The 22933-nt window shown below is 45.1% G+C and overlaps 1 protein-coding gene across 1 annotated transcript in view; it reads right to left on the reverse strand.

Moving 5' to 3' along the window:
* ADCY1 (adenylate cyclase 1) overlaps positions 1-22933 on the reverse strand; it is a 1375168-nt gene that overhangs the window by 1073308 nt on the left and 278927 nt on the right. Inside the window, exon 2 of the mRNA XM_069216207.1 lies at positions 22555-22704. Coding sequence (XP_069072308.1) covers positions 22555-22704 — 150 coding nt within the window. The remainder of the gene's footprint in view (positions 1-22554; positions 22705-22933) is intronic.

The raw sequence follows: 22933 nt of genomic DNA on the forward strand, positions 1-22933 counted from the left end.
AAGGAGGTGTGCTGGATTTGGGTGCAGGTGCATGGACAGTGTTCATGTGTGAGGTGGATGGCTGTTGGGGGCCTGAGTGTGAGCATTTGTGTGTCTTTGGAGTGGAGCAGACAGGGTGAGGGAGGTCAAACAGGACGTGTGGATGGATGTTGTGGTAGTGTCTGCAAGTGAGGTGGATATGCTGCATGTGGTGGTGATGATGGTGGTGGTGACTGCGCATGTGGTGTGTGGGGTGCATGTCTGCGGGTCTGCTGTTGTGATGACTATGGGCAAGGCTGTGCAGGTGGCAGGTTCAGCGACTGTTGATGCAGTGCATGCAGGTGTGAGTGCGGATGTGACTTTGAGGGAGGCGGAGGAGAGGGAGACAGTGGAGGCAGTGGATTATGTTTGTGCATCTGTATGTTGGCTGTGTGAGTGCTTGTGGACTGAAGTGTGTTGCATGTGTTTGTCTGTGTGAGTCTTGTGTAATGTTTTGTGTGCATGCTTGCCTGAATGCGTGTGTGGGATTGGTTGGGGGTGAGGAGACTGGGACTGGAAAGTGTTGGTTGGAGGGGGGACGGAAGAAACAGGGATACTGGCTGCCGTCTGTGAAGAGGCAAGAGCCTGAAACGATCTTTGTAGGGCCACCAAGCCACCGTGAATGCCCTCCAGGAAGGCACTGCTTTGCTGTATCTGGGATTCCAGCCCCTGGATGGCATTCATTATGGTTGACTGCCCTACAGAGATGGATCTCAGGAGGTCAATAGCCTCCTCGATGAGGGCAGCAGGGCTGACTGGGGCAGGGCCTGAGATGCCCACCCTCCTGGGTGATCGGGCACGAGCAACTCAGTGGGGGGCTACTGGGAGGGTGGTGCTGGTACAGGGGTTGGGGGTAGAACCTGTAGCTGGGGTTGTCTCAGAGGGGTCCACCACCACCAGGGAGCAACCAATGGAGGAGGAATCAGAGTCAGTGGTATCAGCTCCTTTCCCCGCTGTGGTGCTCCCCTTGCCCTCTGTCCCACTGGTCCTCTTGGCGTTGGTGGACTCCGCCTCCTGGATCCTGTGAGCTGCAGCTACCTCACTCGCCGGTGCCCCTGATCCTTTGCTAGATAATGCTAATGCACACATGGACAGGATGACAAAAGGAGAGGAGGGGGGGAAGGGAGCATAGGGTCAATAACAGCACCAACAGCGCAGATGGCATAAACATCACTGTCACACACTGAGACTGAGAATGGGCAGTATGGACCACACTGGCATACCATTGGCTATGAACCTTAGCAAAGAGGAGCCAAACACTGCCATCTGCACACCAACTGGTACCTCCTAAGCCCTGTCTGCCATGGAAAGCCAGCTACATAGCGATCAAAAACATGCATTTCACCCAATTAACCTAAGCTGGACCACGTAGAAATATCTAAACTGGCATATTGGGGCATCATCAGATTAGTACCCTGCACCCAAATCCCATGCCAGGCAACAGAGATGGTTGTCAAACACACTGTGCTCATCCCCTTGTGGCTGCTGTTATGCCCTCAAGCACCCATCCAGCTCTGGGTAGGCCACCTCCAGTATGTACCATCGGGGAGGTCAGGTTCCGACGGGCACCCCTCCCTCGTTGGGAGGCCATCCCCAGCTGGGCCTCCACGGTCTTCCGGGCCCAGCATCTCAGGTCCTTCCATCATTTCTTGTAGTGGGTGGTCCACCTGCTATAGACCCCCAGGGCCCACACGTCCTTGGCGATGGCACGCCACAACCCCTTCTTCTGATGGATGCTGACCTGCAGAAGAAACACAAACAGTGGGACACCATGAACCAGGCAATCCAGCCTGTCACACATATGGCCTACAAACTTCATTTGCCCCTCATCAGGCACACACATGACCAGTACCTCTGCATTAACAGTGCCACCTGCCATACACCCCCAAATGACACACTGCCAGCACACACACATCTCCATGCAGCCATGTCGCATGCAACGTACCCATGGTGTACTCACCTGTTGGTCTGGATGCCCATACAACTGGCCATACAGGGATAGGACCCCATCCACAAGCCTCGCCAACTCCTCCAACATGAAAGCTGGGGCCCTTCCCCTGTTGCACTGGCCATGGCATGTTCTAGACAGGTCACAGCAGCACATGCATTGGAGATGTCGTCCGCAGACGTTGATCATCATTGGTTCCCATACTCCATAGAGGGCCATGTTAGCCAAAGAGGAATTGCATGGCTTGCAGACTGCCTCCGGCCATGATGCGAATGCCGATGGAGTGAGGTCACTTCCACCTGTCCCTGCATACAAGACAGGTAGTTGCCATTTTCTAATGCTAGAAACACATGTACAGATTAATAAGTGTGTCATTGTAGTTGAATGTACACAGCTAGCCAATTTCAGTGTCCAACATGCAAACATGCTCTGTGTACACTGCTGTAGTGTGTGCATGGTTCTTATTGTCACTCCCTTCTTACTTTTGGGTCTTTAGGTACTAACCACTCCAGCGGATTAGGGGGAGGAGGCAAGCACCCGTGTACAGACCCCTTGTGGACTTGGCTACACTGGAGGACAAATGTAAACAATAGGGAAGGGAACAGGGAGATTACTGATCCAGTGTACACTCTCCCACATATAACCTGTAACAATTATAAAGTACACTGTTCCAAAGACAAAATACTAAAGGGTCACAAGGCAACTGATAACCAGGAGCTAGAGAGCCCTCACACACCCAATAAGATGTCAAGCTTCATCACTGGGCACGCTCCTCGTCAGACCGGTGCTGCAATGTCTGACGGGCCACCCATTTAAAAGGTGGTGGTTCTTAGCCGGAGATCTTTTACCAATGGTAGTCAGACCTATGATGAACACGAACTATAGGTGTATGCAGGAGAGAAAGAAAAATAAAATTGGCTCTAAACCATAACCATCATATTTAATAATTCAGAAGTTGATTTAGGCCAAGATTAAAAGATGAAAATGGAGAGTGCTTATGGAGATAAAGCTCAGCTGCACTCCTAATCCAAACTGATAAAGGAAAGTGGGTGATACCCCAAGTCCTACGGTGCTAGGTCAACATGTTTCATATCTAGATGGTCACATAGGATCCAGTGATGCTTCTTCAGGACCAAAAATATCACTTCTCCTGATAATATTACTAAAGCCCAATTAGGATATAATAAAGTAAGTACTTACTCATATAGGCTGCATGTCATGGTCAGTCTAGTCAGAAAGTTGCCCATCCCATCCTAAGGTAGAAGCTTCATAGGAGTACACAGGCCCAAGAACCAAGAATGTGGTAGAGATCAGTGTCTTGGAACAAGCCAGGCACCCACCCGGGGGCGGCGCTCCTGCAGATGGCAAGTGCCCGGCTTGTTCCAAGACGCTGATCTCTACCAAATTCTTAGTTCTTGGGCCTGTGTACTCCTTTCATTTTAGCCTCAAAAAAGCTACAGGATCGGACAAAATTCCATGTAAATTACTTAAAGTCATTTAGAAACTGTGAAAGTAGTATCTGGTTACATTTTGGACTTGCTGCCTTAAACCAGCTCCTTCCATGAATCTTGGAAATTATCAAAAGTAATCCTGCTATTTAAAAAGGGCATCAAATCTGATCCCTTTACTTATCAACCCCTTTTCTTTCCTGATCAACTCCTCTAATGGATTGAGGGCTGGCAAGAGGATAAGAAACTGGTGAGACTTTCACCAGCCTGCACTTGACCGAGTAGATATCATACTCTAGGCTTGTGCTCTGAGTTTGATACTGATTAGCAGTGCTTAATTTGAGAGGGTGGCTGCCTGTTGAAGTCAACAGCACTTTTTTGGGGGGGACCAGCACTTATTTTCACCGTATCAGATATTTACCAAGTGCAGGGGAATGAAATACACTCAGATCTGGAAGAGGGAGAAAGAAAAAACCGGCAGATCCGTCATAAACAGAAATCAGGAACCTCTAAATATGAGACAAAACTGACAGGGAGTGTCTGTTAGTGGAATAAAGACAACAGGCCTTGGTATTCTCTACACCAATGTTTAATTACACCAGCTGCTAGCTTATGAGAAGAGCTTTGGTCACAGGCATGCTTGCTTTCACAAACTAAGCACTACTCATAAGTATGTTTAATCCATGCTTAATTTGAGCTGGTAATTGGTGTGGGGGCCACCAGTACTTATTATTTGGGGGCCGCAATTATTTTTCTGCTTCAGACAGTTTGCAAGAGAAAGAGAAGGAAAACACAGACATGGTAAAGACTGTGGAGGATGAAGACAAAAGCTGGCCACAAAGGGAGAAAGCAGGAACTGCAGGGGTGATGTAAAAGAAGGAGGGAGTGTCTGGCAGTGCATTAAAGAGTGTTGAGGTGGATTCAGGGGTATGCAGCCTTGGTATTTGGTGTACTAATATTTATTGGCACTGGTTGGGCTTCTGAGCAGTGCTTTGGGCACCCACACTCATTATTTTACAAATTAAGCACTGTATTTAATATAAGGAAAACCATCATTTATACTGTCACTCTGGACATGAAGCTTTTTGTTTACCTAACCTTGATTTGGTGTGAGTAAGGTTTGTTGACATGAAATCTTCCTGATGTTGTGGCTGTCATTTTAACAGTACACAATTCCACAGAGGCAGCTTTGTCAAGAGTGGATGGTTGCCAGAAAATGTCCACATCATGAAGAGTGTAAAACAGTGTCATTTCTTAGTCTCACCCTTTAAGCTTTTTGTCAAAAACTTAAACAGTATTCTGGAGCAAACAGGTGGTAACATTCCAAGGATGTGGTCAAAGCCCATCCTAATTTTTCTCTTCACAAATGGCGTAGTCATTTTGACCTGTGCTGAAAATTCAATAGTAAATTGTAAGAACGTTTTCTCCCGGAGTACGTCTAAAGAATGAGTAATATATTTTCATAAAGTAATGACTTTGATATTAGGTAGAAACATTTCTCCAAATTTCGGCCACGTTGGCCAAATATCTTAAACCTGGTATGGCCTTCTCCACATGAATAGATTATTGTTGGCTTTTCCTACACACAAAAAATGACAAAAACAGTTTCATGAATAGATATGCTTACAAATTATACCTATCAATCACTCTGCCTTTAACATTAGCTTTCTGTGCTATTAATGAAGCCATACAATCATAACATTTCATATTTTTTATGGTTCGTAAATGTACAGCAATACAGAGCTTTTTCAATTAGCATTGCACCACTTTGTCACCCCTTGTGCCACATTATGCATGTTCCAGGCATCGTGTATGCAAGGGGGCATTCCCCGTTAGGAGGCCCAGAAAAATGGCGCAGTGAAATTTATGATATTTCACTGCACCAATTTTCCAGTCATATTTCATGCCTGCCCGAGGCAGGCGTTAAAGTGATGCTCCCATTGTTTCCAATGGGCCTCCCCACGCATTGCTGGACTAGCTCCACATTTTTGGGTGCTATTTGACCAAAGCGCCACAGTAGCATCAAAAATGTTCACGCTATTGTACTAATGTGCACCATTGTGCACCGTATTGTAACTATTGCACTACCATGGTGATGTTAGGGCGGCAAAAAGGGGTGCAGAAAAGTGGTGCATCTTAGCTGATGTGCCACTCTCTTGTAAATATGCCCCCTTGTGTTTTGTTTTTCTGGTGATTTAAGATGTACCCTTTTCTAATTTTGATGTTGCAATATGCAGTCAATATTGTGCTATTAAATTCACATTATGAGGTTGATGGTTGAAATTATTTTCGTTTTCCACTATGTTCATAATAGTTTGTAGGGAGCAGATTCTTACTAAATCTACAGAGTTTAAAGTAGATCACCTTTTAATAAGATTTGTGCTCATTAACACAACATTCAGCATTTCCTTTGTAAGTTTTGTTATTTCATGCCAATTAGCTTGTAGTTAGAGTTGTATGATTACTGATATTTGTTTAATTCTTATTCAACCATCAGAGTGACTGTGCAGTTTGTCTTCACTAGTATTGTATGTAGGGCCTAGGATTTCTTCTTCTTTTCTCAGTTTTTATTGTGTGGAATCTCCGCACAGGAAAATCGACCATGAAGATGTTCCTGTCACTGTAAATGTGTAGATTTCTTATTTCAGAAATCTATGTGCATGTATTGCACAGTTGGAATTGGTTCTCAACACATACAACTGTGCAGTGACAGGAGAACTATCTGTGACCGTTTGTGGACAATTTGTATTAGAGAAACACTTACTGTATACATTTTCCATGAGTGGGTTGACATTATCAACCCAAATGGAAACACCCCAAGACAAAAAATACCAATGAGTTTAAACCATAACACCTTTCAGTATAGTAGCTGTGTACTGTTTGCAGAACCAAGACTGTACTTTAAAGATTGATCCCAAGGTCCGGAGGGACAAAGCGACATGAGTGAAGAGATATAGGCCATATCTACTAAACCTTAATGTGGGTTCTCTTGATCATGCAAGGGGCTGCTACTTGAAACAAAGGGGTATATTTATACTCTGTTTGTGCTGGATTTGCATCCTTTTTTTACGCAAATCCAGTGCAAACTTAACTCCATATTTATAGTTTGATGCTAGACCCGTCTAGCGTCAAAAACATGGAGTTAATGTCATTTTAAGGATGCGTGACACCATCTTGCGTCAATGCGATGCAAGGTAGGCATTCCCATCCAAAAAATTACTCAAACCCCCCAGCGCCATATTTATCTAACTGGCAAAAATGACGCATGGGTGGGAGGCAGACCCAAAAAATGACACTAACTCCAATTTGTGTCAAATTTAAGGTATTAAAATGAGGCAAACATACCACTACTTAGGAAAATATACATAAGCAACATTACAGACCAACAGGACAGCATGGAGGTGCTACTGATGCAGCTTGCAAGACAACACTGAGCACAGGACCAATGGCAGCAACCATCACCACCCCAACGCGGCCCACAAAGGCAATGCAGAAGGCAGGAGAGACTTTTCAGAAACAGGAACAGGACATCATTCAGATGATGACTCAACTGGCAAGCCATACTGCAAATGCTGCGCCATATTGAGCCACAACTAACAGCTACTCTGCAGACACCACACAACATACCACCTGTGACCAAGCTGCCAGCTGTCCTGCATATGTTGATAAGTGGCTCCTTCCAGACAACGGGTGCCCTGGTCGCTGGGGTATCACAGCCCTCATTCTTGGCTTTCCTGCCCAAGGTGTTAGATCCCATAATCTCCCTCACCCCCCCCCGTCCCCCACATCAGCTTCCCCACCACCCAGCAGAAGCAGCAGGAGATAAAACAGAGGTTTTATCAAATCCATGGCTTCCCGCATGTGATCGGTGCAATTGACTGCGCCCATGTCCGGATCGTCCCACCTGCAGCAACAGGTCACCTATTCAGGAACAGAAAGCACACGCATTCTATCGATGCGCAGGCCATAGTTGACCACCAGGGACTGTTCACAAACATCTTGGCCAAGTGTCCATGACTCCTTCATATTCCAGCACATCAGGATCAATGAGCACTTCCAGGGTGGACAATATGGCAATGGCCTACTTGTCGGTAAGTCAGCAAACCTAGCAATATAAACACAGCACAACAACCATAGTAGGACACACAAGACATACACCACTACATTGACACGTGGGCAGAGTGACACTGAGGTGTGACACTGGTAGTTACGTTGTACACCCTGACACAATGGGATACACACCTCTGGACAACTGACGGCTGCCACAAACATTAGCTGCCACTCTAGAGCACCAAGGGACCAATGTTAAAGCCCACAGTGACAATGACATGGCCTGCACTGTAAGTACAGCTTGGAAGATGAACTATTTACAATTACTTTAGGCCACAAAGTCAATCGGCCGCCCTCCTAAGCAGTATGTAGCATGGAAGGGGTATGCAATATGTGTTGTGGAAGGTCTAACACCATGATACACATAGCATGATGATGCTGACTCAGATGTAGGTGACACGGAAATACTGAGGAAGTGCCAACATCAAACACCACTCCTGGTGTGTCATTTGCAGGTTGCAATAAGGAAGTGGACTGTGCTATGAACACATATTGATGTGCCACCAATGCAAACTACACACTGCTGCACATACTGAAAGAGACAATTGTTCATCAAAACAGCATATGTACAGGGAGATGGCCCTTCCTGCACAGAAACATCCACCTCCACAAGGCAGTTAGCCAGCCTCCCTGGAGCAAGGTTGGTAGTGTAGGTGCACGGTTGCACATGAGCAACTGGCAGAGGGAACAACAAAGGGTTGCCTAGAAACAAGTCACGCATGAGACAGTTGTGCATTGTCAATACTGAACAGCTCAGTGCTGCCAACTTATGGAGATGTGTTGTGCATAATCGCCTACCCAATTCAAAGGGCCTCAGTGTCATATTTCATCTGCAATGACACATGTATGAATGGAAGGGATGTCCAGGCCATGTAGTGCAACCATGTTACAACCACATCTGAACCCATTGTGTGTGTGGATGTATCATGTCCCGTCCAGTGAAAGCATGCACATGGGACACTACATAATAGGAAACCAAATCATCTATCCCAGGTCAATGAGCCAAACACAAGTTGTCATGTCCAACAACCCAGTGCTGACAAGACCTCACAGAAGCCCAGGAACTCACACCATACCACACACACATATGAGTCACAGAAAACACAAGATATCAACTGCCATGCTACATGACATTCCTGTTGCAAGCACTAACAAAATACTCAGTCCTATTATCTTTTGCAGCAAATCAGGGTTATGGATCCAGCCATGGCTCATGACCCCATTCCTCGACCCAAGCACAGCAGCAGAGCATGCCTATAATGAGGCACATCAGAGGACACACACCATTGTGGAAAGGACTTTTGGAATCCTGAAGTCCAGATTCAGGTGCCTGGACATCACAGGAGGCAGCCTCCTATATGACCCAGACATTGGGCTAGATATATGAAGAAAGCCCTCTGCGAATCACAAGTAGCGATTTTTAAGAAATCGCTATTTCTGAGTCGCGATATGCTATGTAACATATTTGCGATTCCGAATTAGCGATTTCTTAAAAATCGCTATTTGCCATTTGCCAGGCCCAAATACCGAATCGCAAAAAATTTGCGATTCGGTAATTGAAAATCGCAAATTGCGAGAAACCACACCTGGCAGAGCCTGATGACATCACAAGCAGGAAGTGAGTCATCCCAGGCAGTTTGCAGGTGCCACACCCAAAGGAGCAGTGAGAGAGACACAGCCCAGCCACAGGGAGCAAGTCTGTGAACAAGGCAGGACTGCACATCACCATGGACACCTCTGCACATGGAAAGGAGAAGGGAGAGAGGAAAAGAAAACTAAAGTTCAGTGAGCAGGAACTGGAGGTGCTCACTGAGGAGGTGGTGAGGAGCCATTACCGGCTTTTTGGGAAGAGCTCACTCCAGGTCCCTGAGAGTGAGAAGCGCAAACTCTGGGTGGACATTCAAACAAAAATCTGCGCTGTGGGTTTTGCACAGCGCTCAGTGGAAGAGATCAAAAAGAGGTGGTACGACCTGCGTTCCCATGCCAAGGAGAGGGTGGCAAGGAGACTACAGGAGGCAAGGAGCACAAGAGGTGGACCATCCACCGAGACACCCTCCACCCCCATGGAAGACCTGGTTGAGTCGACACTCCTCCCAGTAGCTGTCAGTGGGGTCACTGACATAGACACATCCGGCACACCAAGCACCAGTAAAGGTAAGTGCAATATTGAAATGTAACCCCATATGTGTATGTACAAATGCCCCTTAGGTATTAGCAAGTAGTGCAAAGCATTGTGAGAAGTAGTCCATTCCACATTTTAGAAGCGGCACAACAATGCTTTATGGGAGTGGTAGTCCACAACCCAGAGCTGAAAGTAGCACATAAAATGTAATCAGGCAGAGCGACACCCAGAAGAACACAACACCCACTACATAGTGATATGATGTAACTGTACATTTATTACCATTGTGTAAACTTTGGTGATACATACATAAATGACATGCTGCACTTTGTCGTTGCAGATGGCCAAGGCCCAGCAGCATCAGCATGTGCCGGTGTGGGGGATGCTGAAACCCACCCTCCATCAGACTCCAACACCATTGAGTCACTGAATATTGCGCCTATCAGGCACAGGGGAAGGGCTGTACCGCTCCCCGAATTGAGCCAGGACTCAGACGACATGCGGGATGACAGCCACACTTCTTCCCCAGACGGCAGATGCACTGCTATGGAGGAGTCCCAGCCCCAGTGTAACTCAACACCCCATAGGAGGCCTCAGTATGCAGGCGCACAGCACATGGAAGCAGGAGAGGGCCCATCAGTCTTCAGTGGCCTGGAATCCGCTATGTTGAAACTGCAGCGCCTGCAAAACAGGAAGATAACAGCAATGCATAGGCAGATGCAGGCACACAATGCCAACATGGGGGGGGGCTGCATCGGCAGTTGGAGTGCCTTCATTCTAACATTGCACATCTGCATGAGGGACAGATCTCAGCTTCCGAGAACACCAGGGAGCTGACAATTGCAGTGAGGGAACTCTGCACAGAGCTAAGGCACGACAGAGTCAGCCACCGCAGGCAGGAGAGGCGTTTTATGGGCATGTTTGGTGGATTCTGTCGATCATTCAATTGCATTGCAACCTCAACGGCCCTCATATCGTGGCGTGCTGTGGCCACACAGGTGGAGGCAGCGCACAGCAGTAGGGACGTGGCACAGGGACTGGTCCAGATAACTAATGTGCTGGATAATATGCTGGGTAACCACTCTGCTACACCCAGTGAACTTGGACTAGGGGAGACTGAGGACTCATCTAGCCTCAGCAGCGTAGCAGAGCCCACCACTGATCCTAGACGTCGCAGTGCCAGGCACATCACTGCCACTGAGGCCAATACCAGAGGTGCCAGTAAGGCCACTGTGCACTCGAGTGGCTTGTGTGGCCGTAGAAAGTGACTGTAATGGCCACAGGGGACTGTCTGCTTCTTTTGTGAAACAGTAAACTATGAATTAATAGTGAGACACTGTTATCTGCTTATTTTATGACACATATTATTATTTCTTTGCTAGTGAAACATATGTTACCTGACGTAAAGGTAATAAAGGTTCTAACTACCAGTACACATGTCAGTGAAGTTGTGTTGTTATTACTTACATCTGAAATGGTTGTGCATGATGTCTGCACGCCTTTGCCTGCCCTCTGCTGCACTGGTCCTGTCTGCTGGCTGTAGGGGGGGTATGGGATCATCATCCTCATCAGAGTCTGATTCAGATGTTTCCACAGGTATGCCCCTGGTGGTAGCTATATTGTGCAGGATTGCACATGTGGCCACAATTCTATAGCCGTGTCCGGGCTGTACTGTAGTGCCCCTCCACTTTTGTGGATGCACCAGAAGCGACTCTTCAGCAGCCCAAAGGTGAGCTCCACCACATTGCGGGTTGCCCTGTGTACTGAATTTTATCTCTGTTCTGCTGGTGTTGTAGGATTGAGGTAGGGTGTCATCATGTAGGTGCACACTGCATAGGCACTGTCTCCTTGAAGGAACAGAAGGTATAATGAGTAAGTGAGCCATCTGACGTCACAACGCCATCAATGCACCAGTGTACAGAGGGACAATACCTAGTAGATATCCTTCACCAAACTCCCCAGCTAGCAGTCTTGTGTGAATGCCGCTGTGATGAAAGATGTATGAATCATGGGTGCTCCCTGGGTACCTGGCCACGAGATCAGTTATGATGTAGGAGGCATTGCATATCACCTGTATATTCATTGAATGTTGGTATTTACGGTTGTGGTACACATACTCTGTGGCCGATGGTGGACAGATTGCAACATGTGTCCCATCTATGGCACCTAGGACGTGGGGGAACTGTGCTATCTGGTAAAAATCTGTTTTTGTCTGCTGTATTTCCTGTGGGGTGTGGGGTGTGGGGGGATTCTGATGTACTGGTGTATCCTACTCAGCATGGCGTTTAGAAATGCATTGAAAAATCTAGAGAGGGCACTCTGTGATACTCCTCCAGCTGCTGCTATGACCCCTTGATAGCTCCCTGAGGCAAGTAGGTGGAGGGAGCATAATACCTGAACATGGGTGGGTATGCTATGAGTTCTATGTGTTGTGCGCTGCAGTATGGGTTGTAGCTCAGCTATCAGGTCAAGTATCATGGCTGAGTTCAACTTGTACTTATCAAAAACGTCCTCCTCTGTCTGGTCAAAAAGGGTAATGTGCACTCTGAAAATGCGCTCCTGTCTCCTCCTCCCTCTCCTCAAACCTGCCAGGATCCTCATTCTCCTCGCCATGACGTAGAGTGCAGCCATTGTGGAAATGAGTCTGAGGCATTCTGGGCCTCTTTATGTAGGTTGCACCTGGTTACCACCTGGTTTCACCTAGTGGTAATTTGCACGTGCAAAAGACCATTCTGAGAAACTTTGCAATTTGCGAATTTTTAATGCATCGAATTGCAACATGATGATGTGTGTCGCATTTTGCGTCTCGCAATTTCCGACTTGAAATACCATATTTCATCTCGCAAATTGCGAGACGCAAAATGCGAGACGCAAAACCATGTTGCAACGCAAAAAATCGCTATTTTAGCTATTCCTTATTTTTGGTCTGTGAACACCTTTCATGCATCGCAGACCATGTTTTTGCATTCGCAAACGGCCAAATTTCGCGATCCGGACCGTTTGCGAATGCAAAATCGTTTGATACATCTGGCCCATTGTGTGTAAAATTATACCGACCTGTCCTATCCTGCACAACATTGTGTGAGTGAGAACATCCCATTATATGAGCCGGACCAAGAACTGCCTGAGGAGGTTAGTGGCAGGGAAAATGAGGGGGAACAGCAGAACACAGCTGCAGGAATGCGCCGCAGACAGCAAATCATACACAACTTTTTCACTTTATAGTCACTCTACACACCTTGATAAGATATGTAAATAAACACCTTCCTTGATCACACAATCCTGCTCTGTTGTCTTCATTCTCCATCACATGTACCTTAACAATGCGAGTATTACCTCAGATAGCATGTCACAAATAGAAATCTGACAACTTCTGATGCAACATCACATGTGATGTGTCTGATTGTAAAGCAACCATCACACACATAACAAATAGACTGATCACTTGAATGTCACAAATGAAGGACACAATCAATTGACCACAACATATGAGTCACATCCACGCTGCCAACATGTTCAACTGTAGCACATGACACACAACTATGACATCTCCAATTAAAAGGTAATCAAGTGCCCCATACGAGGGAGTGGATGTAAAATATCAAAATTACAGGAATGTATGAACAGACCCCTGACATTACTAAGTGTGACACTTGTGATGTCTGCAAGGAGCTTGTGTGATAAGGGGAGGGGCATCATTTGTGACAATGGATAGCATGATTGTCCCAGGTATGACAAGCAGTGTTCACAACAGTTGCCCTGCACAGTCCATCCCTGGAAATCAGTCCTGCCACTGCCATGGAGCCCAATCCTGACACAGGGTACGCATGCCCACACACTTGGACTGGATACTTCTGTGGAATGAACATCTAAAATTATGTGAACACATGCAGGTAAGGCAACAGGTCCACCAGAGCAACACAAGTAACATAGCTAATTATAATGAGTCAAATTGACGTGTACAAAACATTTTATGGGTGGAATTTAGGCACAGTGTGTCAAACACAGTACATACCAAATATGTACACATCAGACATTTGTGTAGTTTACACACAAGTCGCCATGAACGCATAACCAACAATTAGAGACATTTGAGGGGTAACATATCCTACATAGCCATCATCAATAATGCCTGAGTTGGGTTTGTCGTCTGAAATGTAATGTCCTCTAGGTCAAACAACTACACACATCACATGAGTCAACGCATTTCACAAACACATACCATGACTGTTGTAGATCACGGACTGTCATCAAATGTGGATACACAGTTGGCACACATTCATACATATGCATGACGTTCAAAGTACTGCATGCCGTTCATTCAGAAACACACACATTGTTGTAACAGCCGACACACACCCAACTCACAAAGTTGCATGCTCTAGCACATGTGGCCATACACAATATTACACATTGCAGCCCATACCATCCTATTTGCATGTTGATACACGGTGCATCCACGGTAAATAGAACAAAATCACGCAATCACAGATAGAGTCAAAAGTTTTGACTCTAATGCATCAAAAAGACCCACAAACGCAAACCACCGATATAGGGGCCCTTATCGTGAATTCCACCCTCGCACTACACTCATGCAGATATACTGTGAAATCGAAGTCTACAGGTAATGCGTATATTGCCACACATGTAGATAATGTGTCTAAAATAGTAACACAAACATCTTATGCGGCAAAAAAACATGCATGACATAAAACGTGTCGCAAGGGGACAGGAAGTGATATAATAGGAAATCCTGTTTATAGGCATGGTACAGTGGGTCTGCTTTCACTTTCACTTTACAGTCTGTGCATTTGTTGACTGTGTGGCTGTGTCTCAGTGTTGCTGGTGTGTTGTAGGTGATTATTGTATCTTGTGGTGGCTCTCTTGTTGTGTATGTTGTGAAATCTGATTGTTACTTGTACTTGTGATTTTGTGTAATTTACTGTATTTCACTTTGTATTTGTACTGTGGGGTGTCTGTCTGGGTATTACATTAGTTAGGTTAGTTGGGGTTCATAAGTTTGGGCTGCAAGTTTCCTGTATTTTTTTTTTTTTACTATTTACTCTTTCAAATTGTGGTTGAGGGACCTGTCAGGAAGGGCGAGGCTGACACAGATAGGGGAGGAGGAGTTTGGGAGCTTTGTGAGGCTGGTGTGCCACTTCCTACCTATGATGCTCGAGATGGGTGGCAGGGTGATACAGGGGTATCAAACGGAGGCGAGGCGGCTGGGTGGGTCAAGGTGCTCCACCTCCTGAAAAGGGTTACCATACCAGCCGTAATGAGCACCAGCTAAAGCATCGCTGGGCTGACTTGGTGGCCAGAGAGCAGGATCTGCTGGACCACCTGGGTGTGGTGATTGGTGGCCCTGTTGGTGAGTATCCATTGACATATGTGTACAGTAGAATGCTCCGGAGTGACAGTAGCAGATGTGTTGGCGTCCACATGTCTGTACATGTTAACAATGCATGTCAGAGGTTTGTTGAGTCATGTACGACTATCACTTAGTCACACATTTCAGGGGCCATAGCAACACCTGTGCCCCTGCATTCTGTAAATGATGATAAGGCAAGACACCGGCAGCATACCATATTTCACTGGATCCTGACAGAAAAGTGGGCAATCCATGTTTAGCACTACATTGTCATCATTACACACACATCATCCCTGCCATTATGTTGGCAAAGGGGGCATACCCCGCTTAGGGGACACTAGCAATGGAGCATTAGTTACCAACATACAACTGTGGCACATGAGTCAGATAAGTGCAGACTAAAAATTGAGGCCCATGTCCATCAAATAGTTACTCAGTGTGCCTTGATGCACAAGCCACAATACCTGAGTCACTTGTACTGCAGTGCACCAGGGAAGTGGCATGGATTTTTCACCCAAATACCAATCATGCCATGAAGTACCATCTTAAATGGTTTGACCACATATGGTTGTTGCAGGGTATAGCACCGCATGAGTCTTAGGCCCAGTGCATGTGGCGCAGATCACCGGAGTGTCAGTATCAATGTGAGTTTGCAGTGGTATGTCTGTTGTACCATCTTCAAGCAGGATCACTAGCTCACTCATCTAAAATGTTGCACACTATGATATGTTGTCCACTCGTAGTGACAGTGATATGACACTGAGCATATTTTTCCATCCATGTCTTACAGGTGGACCTGCCCCCTACACCATTGGAGAAGTGGCAAGATTTCAGGACCCAGATATATCCAGGAAGTGTGTTTATGTGTAGTGATTGCGGCTGTTCTGTGAGTGACTCTTGTGTGTTGCACTCAATGCTAGATATGATGAGCTGGCACGTGATCAGATATCAAAGTAGGCTGTATGGTGACATTGTGTCCCATGCAAGTGTTACCCATTCACAAGCAGAGAGTCATATCTTGGGAGTCTTGTGGTGCGCAGTAGGCAGTAGCGTGTGAACAAGGTGATTAGTAGCCACATGTAGGCCCACATGTGACTTGGAAGTGCACCACTGTCAGTATATTGGTACTGGGTCATACCGTCATTCTCACAACACAGTGATGCACCAGTTTTCCACACAAATTGGTGATTCCCTATATTGTAATGTACGTGTAGGACTGGGTGGGTAACTGTCCCCCAGCATGGTGCCCCATAAGTTTTACTCCATTTACACAACACTTATGTGGTATGTAATAGGCGTGCATGCAGATCAAGGCCAGACGTGTGCTGGCATCAATGTGGGTGTTTAGGGAATTGTGTTGGCAGATCAGGTGTTGATGGGTGTCCACACCCGGACACATGAATGCAGATGTGAATGACCTTTGGATACCTGCTTCCTAGGTGGCAGCCCTCCTCACATGTGGTCTAATCCCTAACTCCATGTATAAGTGGACATGCCTTCGTGGTTGACCTCAACAGTTATGATGATGGATTGCATGCCCATCCCCCCGAGGCACATGGGTAGGGGAACAAGGTATTTGTAGGTAGATGTGATAGTCACAGTGTAGATGACAGTCATCTCAATCAGGCTTGCATGTGTCCCAATCAACACTGGCCCCTTATGATTAGCAACTGCATACCATACTCCCAATGAAATCTACTAGTTACTGGTGTTGTGTGGTTTAAAGTTGATGCAGATGATGAAGATTAGTGGGCCTGGCCCATGTGAAGTTGTTGCTGCCTTTGCATTGTGACACATTACACTAAATCAATGCATAGATTCGTTTTTTTGGTTCCAACTCTTGTTGTGCATCACTTTGGTGTCAATGACATGATGGGTAGGCAGCGTTTCAGTTACATTATTCTAGGACATTGTATCATCTGGAATGTGATTCGGAGTGCATGTGCAAATCAAAGCAGAGTGTTAGAGTATCATCTGTACATACATCACACAATGCTGACACTGATGGTTGCCTGTCTCAATTTAACAGCTGCCAACATGGACAGTGCAGAACTCAGGGCGTTCCAGAAGAGGGCAGTGCCCTATCGCCACATATTAGATGTGGAGTCTAGGTACCGCAGGATGGCACAACGCTATCGAAAAGAGCAAGCCACTGAGGAATGGTGAACATTCAGCCAGGGGGGACCCGCACTGCCCACAAAAAGTGGATCAAGCACCACAGCTACAAAGGGGGCCACAGCCACCACCGTCACTTCTGCCTCACCTGCAACACCCTATACATCGGCACCACAGCCCACCAAGCCTGCTGTTATGGACATGTCAGCAATAAAGGACCTACAGAGGGTCATGAAACAGGTCCTCAAGAAGCTGGACAGCCTAAAGAATGAGGTGGACCGCAAAACAAAGAGACTGAAGGCATTCAGGAGGACACTCAAGAGGGCCAACCTCTGAACTGATGCCTCCCGTTCACCCCCAGTTTAGTCCCCTCCCTCCTCATTCCTTATCATATTTTGGAGTTGGTTTTAGGGGGTTAGTGATAGGTTGGATTAGGTTAGTTGTTTAGATAGGATAAGTGGGTTTGGGGTGGGTTATCATATTATTACATGTTAGTTTAAAATATACAAAAAATATATATTTGTTTAGGATTAGACGGTACAGTATATGTTTAAGTTAGTATATGTTGTCCTACATTGTCTCATGATATAATGTGGTTGGTGGGGGGGGGCAATGTTTAGAGTTTATTGTTAAATGTGGTAAGTAAGCTTAGCATAGGGTAGTTAGGGCCAGCTGTGGGTAATGTATAGGTTGGATAGATTAGGTTATTATAGGTGTTTAACATAGTTTTCAGTTCAGTTGTAAGCATATATAGTAAAACTTTGGGTACTCCCTTACTGCAAGTGTCATATGCTTGGGTCCCAGGGTCTTAGCATGAGTGTACAGTGCCAATTGTCTGTTGGCCTGGGAATTCCATCCTGCATCCAGATCCCTCTCTTGAAATGTTCATACCTACTTCCAACAGAGCTGTCACCATGGCAGCTACAACACATCTACTTTTCAATGCATCTGCCGTCCAATGTACGCACCACTCAAGGTGACTAAGGTTCCCATGTATTGGACAGGTAGGTGTGGTTTTTAAGCTGTCATTGTTTGGGTCCTGTGTTGGAATGTTGGGCACTGTGGGACATCTGCCTGCAGCCTGAAGTTCAAGTCAACACTGTTAAACTGAGCAGTGCCAATTTCAGATGAGGTCAAATATAACTATTTCACACCTATGTGTTTAATTGGTACTCCCAGCTGACGTTATTGCCCGAGCACTCTTATACAGCAATTCCTGCTGTATGTGGTGGGTGAGGCATTCATGTGTTAAACAAATGTCACATACAGAGTGACTTGCTCGTAGGTAATGTGGGCAGCATTGACGTTCATCATGTGGGTACCTTGTGCGTAGATATGTGCTCCCGATATTTCTGCACTCTTGTACTGACACTCTGTGACTATAGACATGTTACACATATCAAAAATCAACAGCAAGGTAGATGTGTCACATTACACAGAAATGTGGCTGTGTAGGCGCTGTTTATTTCAAAGTGCTGTAGTGCAATATTTACATTGTCCAGGTCTGTGACCTCAATAGTGAAAACCATTCTATTGTGACACAACACACGTCCACAGTAGAGGGACATGTCATTGGGCATGCTGGGGTGAAGTGTAGTTCAGTGGAGGGGAACATGAATTGCCAATGGAGTAGTGAGAGACAATTGCAGTCCATTGTGGAAAGGTTAACAGTGTGTCGGTGATGAGTGCATGTCACCAACTGTAGTAACACTGGCATGATGTCAAGCACAGGACAAAGGGAAATCACTGCCCATGTTGCATGGGCTGGTGCTACCGGGTACTCCTACGGGTGAAGATCATCTGTTCCACGTATGTGTTGTCTCCTCTGTCCTTGATGGTGGTGGTGGGGTCGAGGGGGCCACACACACAGGAGTAATGAAATACCATCATTAGATACCCGTCGAGGACTTATTCCCCATAAAATTCTTTCTACCAATTTAGGAGATTTGAATGAGAGTACCACATGGTCTCCCATTTATGATTTATCTCTCCTGACCATTTGTATGTCTTCAAATAATGTGGCAATCATGCTGGGTTCCATTCGAGATCCTATCCAATTTAAGGATTTGTTTCTTAACGCCGTCCATGTTTCACGGTTCTCACCAGGTATGGTGGGAACATTCGCAAGGACCAGTACATGGGGGGTTGCTGCGAGGGGTAGTTGTAAAATATCACTCAGTAGAAGTGGGATATCCAAAGGGGAGTGGGACGTATTATAGGTCTCGGGCTCCTTGTACTTGTATGCACTGTCATCATTTGTTGTGTGCTGTCGGTGCAACCTACATGTGTACAGGGCTCTATGCGAAACTGCTTAACTGAAGATGCAATTGATGGGGTTTGCAGCTCCATTACTGGACGTAGATTTAAATCGACTAAACCATTTGATTGGGGTTTATAGAAATTGGATCAACCGGTTGTGTCTTCACTAGATCAAGAATAGACGCCACATTACTCTCCACTTGGATTAAACTGTTTAGAAGAATATCAAATTATGTTTTGAGTGTGAGTTCTAAGGCTTTAATTGTATCTAAAATGTTTACATGTGCTTTTGCCGTAGTTTCAGTTATCTTCTGAGAGAGTTTCTTAGTGACGGTTTTAGTTTGCGACTGTCCGATAGGTTGAGTGCTTACATCATCCTTATTACGAGGTTCAGCTATCGAAGTGCTTTTAGAGCTTCCCCTCTGCAATACTTGAGGCTTCCGTATACATTTAGGTAGAGGGAGGAAATCATCAACCTCTAATAGGGACTTGTTTACGTATTGAATACAGCCGTTTTGGGATTCATCCTAATTCCTACTTTCTGTTACCTTAGACTGGTGTATGGAGTCAGGGTCTGAGTTTGAGGGGTTATTTAGAACGGGTAAAGCCTCTATAGGGCTCCTTTGTAGTAATAACCTTTCTTCTACATTTGTGATCTGCTTATCTATAGCCCCCATTGCACCTGAGATATACTTTAATACTGATGTATGCTCTTTATAAGGGAGTGTGTTTATTGCATTTGGTTGCTTACTCTTACACATATCTGGGTTTCAGACCTACACTGGAATATCCAGTTAAAAATGCTTTGACGCACTTATTTCCACACTAGCCCCCTGTTAGTACACTGGTCCATAAAACCAATAAAATCAATGTAAATCAAACTTAATGCATGAATTAGTAAAATGTTAATGTTACTTAATAAAGTAGCAGTTAAAACTACACTTTCTAACATTAGTGTACGAGGGGTGGCCCAGCCCAGTCTCCTCCAGACTCTGACGGGCACAGATGGGCCTGCTCTTGGCCCGGTCTTCACCCGGGCACGCCCACGTGCATCCCATGCAGTGAGGTAAAGACCCGGTGATAAGTGCCTCCGGGAGCAAAACGGCAGCAGGAGCGGCTTCCTGTCTGTAAGGAATCTGGGGAATGTAGTCAGCAGCACCCAGGCCCCTCTCGAAGCGTCCTTCACATCGGGGCAAAGATCCGGTGATAAATGCCTCCGGGTGCGAAAAGGCAGCAGGAGCAGCTTCCTGCCTCTAAGGAATCTGGGGAATGTAGTCAGGTTCCCCCAGGCCCCTCTCGAAGCATCCTCTATAGAACTTAAGACACTAACTTTAATGCCGAGAGCTATCACTACACCTGAGCCTGAAACCTCCTACACTATCTTTACACAGAGTGAAGGGGACAATAACGGGGCAATGGGTTGCCTTAAGTCCTGAGTACAATGGCCCTGCGCCAGTGGATTAATGCCTTTATATGTAATGTGTTGTATCTAATTTTTGTGTGTGTTAAAGTATCCTCTTCTATAAAAAGATAAGCACTGGATTGGGCAATCAATGACTGCTCTGTGGGAGAGTTATGAGCTTGATGCACCTTCACACTACCTCCCTGAGAAGCCTGTAACTACTCGTCAAAACAATCACACGGATTCAAAAGTGTGAAATGGTTGTATTTTATCTAGTTTGAAGATCTGTAGTAGGATAGACCCTGGGATTGATCCTGGAACATCAGATGAAAATGTAGACCCTCCTTGCCCCATGGACCTCCCAAAAAAGTCTTAGACATTTTTAGAAGAGTCACAATATCGTGACCAGGGTACCAAGGGACTAAATTTTAAAAGATGAGTTTGTATACATTTTCCAAACCAAACTCCACATATACCTACCTTGCTGATATATATTTTCAAGCTATGTATATGTGGAGTTAAAAATAGTAAATCCTTACCGCTCGCTGTGCGCTTACCTGTTCAAAGTTTTGCTACTTGATATGGTCACAATATTGTGCCCTGTTGATAGTTCGGATTCCATATTCCCTGCTACAATCATGAACTAACAATGAAAGCTTAAGTGCTTCAAAATATATCTTCATATTCTTTCTTTCCCAAAAGCTCAAGACTCACTTCAGAGATTAAACCATTCATTTATTGCGTTATTTCTCGAAGAAAGATTATAATAATGAAAGGGAAGAGAGCACGAGAATACCGTAAAACATTTACATAATTCATTCTTTCATATGCAATGCCATCACTATAAAAAACACTTAAGGGCGTGAGGGATATTATACTTAAAATAACCACGTTTTACCGGAAAAAACAAAGAATACTTATTACGAACTCGAATATTCATGAACATAAATGATAGTGAACAAATACAAAGTCAATAATAGATTTCTTAATGACTTATATTAGGACAATGTGCTGGATTAAAATCGTTGCCTTTCTGTGTAAAACGTTCAGAGGTTTCCATTGCTGGGCCTTAGATTAACAACACTCAACTTCTTTATAACCCTAGCAGAAAAAATATTTATTTTAAATGAATGTTTGTCTTTTTTCTGAAAGTCACATTTGAAGAAAACTGTTCAGTGACATTGAGAGTTCAGCAACTATCAGAGACGTTTGGGTAGAAGTCACCCTAATAAAGAGCCGTAAGCATAGAACATTTTTGTACTTTACAGTCAGTCATTTAAAAATATGTGGTTCCCTCACGTATCGACAGTATCATCGACAGTAGGTTGTGCATATATACAGAAGACAAAGGAATTCAAAACTTTATGTCCTTCCCCCTCCTTTACTGGCCATTTTGTAGGGATTAAATTCAGTGAAAATATATGCCCTATGTTTGTACAAATACACTGAGGTTTCAGTGCTTCATTTTTTATTGTTTATATTTGTAAGTGTTTTTATGTGTGAAAATGGGATGAGGGGGAGAGGTCTTGCAGGCCAAGGATGCACTGTATTGATCTAAGGGGAGACCTTCATAAAATGCTAAGGTTATTGGCACACCATCACTACTGAATAACAAACGACATGTAATCTATGATGCAGAGCGAAAACACAGGCTTTAATGCCTAAAAAGGCACTCCTACTTTCCACAGAATCCTCGCTAGGCAATGTATCCTGATGATGCTCGAGTAAACTGAAACAAAGTGACAGTACTTTTTAACAAACCTGTTTTTCGTTTTCGTCCTCCAGCCTGAGTCTCTCTTCTATACAGTTTCTTGCTTGAAGGAAGGCCTTCCTCTGAGCCCTTTCTGTCAGAATCCTCACAAAGATCCCCGACAAATTTACACTGACAAAAAGAATGATATTGGCCACAAGCTGTAAGGGAAAGAGAGGAAAATATCTCAATAAAATTTGATAAAATGAAGCATTCAATGTCTTGAGGAAAATACAATTCACAATAATTCTAAGACATGTTATGTATTAGGAATGCAGATATCTATATATAAATGTATACATTTATTCAAATTAAAGAGGAAAGACTTTCTCAGATACATTATTCTCTTTGCTCCCAATATACAATTTGCCCACATTTAGTGGTGTATGT

This window comes from Pleurodeles waltl, chromosome 2_1 (assembly GCF_031143425.1).
Source record: "Pleurodeles waltl isolate 20211129_DDA chromosome 2_1, aPleWal1.hap1.20221129, whole genome shotgun sequence".
Taxonomy (NCBI): domain Eukaryota; kingdom Metazoa; phylum Chordata; class Amphibia; order Caudata; family Salamandridae; genus Pleurodeles; species Pleurodeles waltl.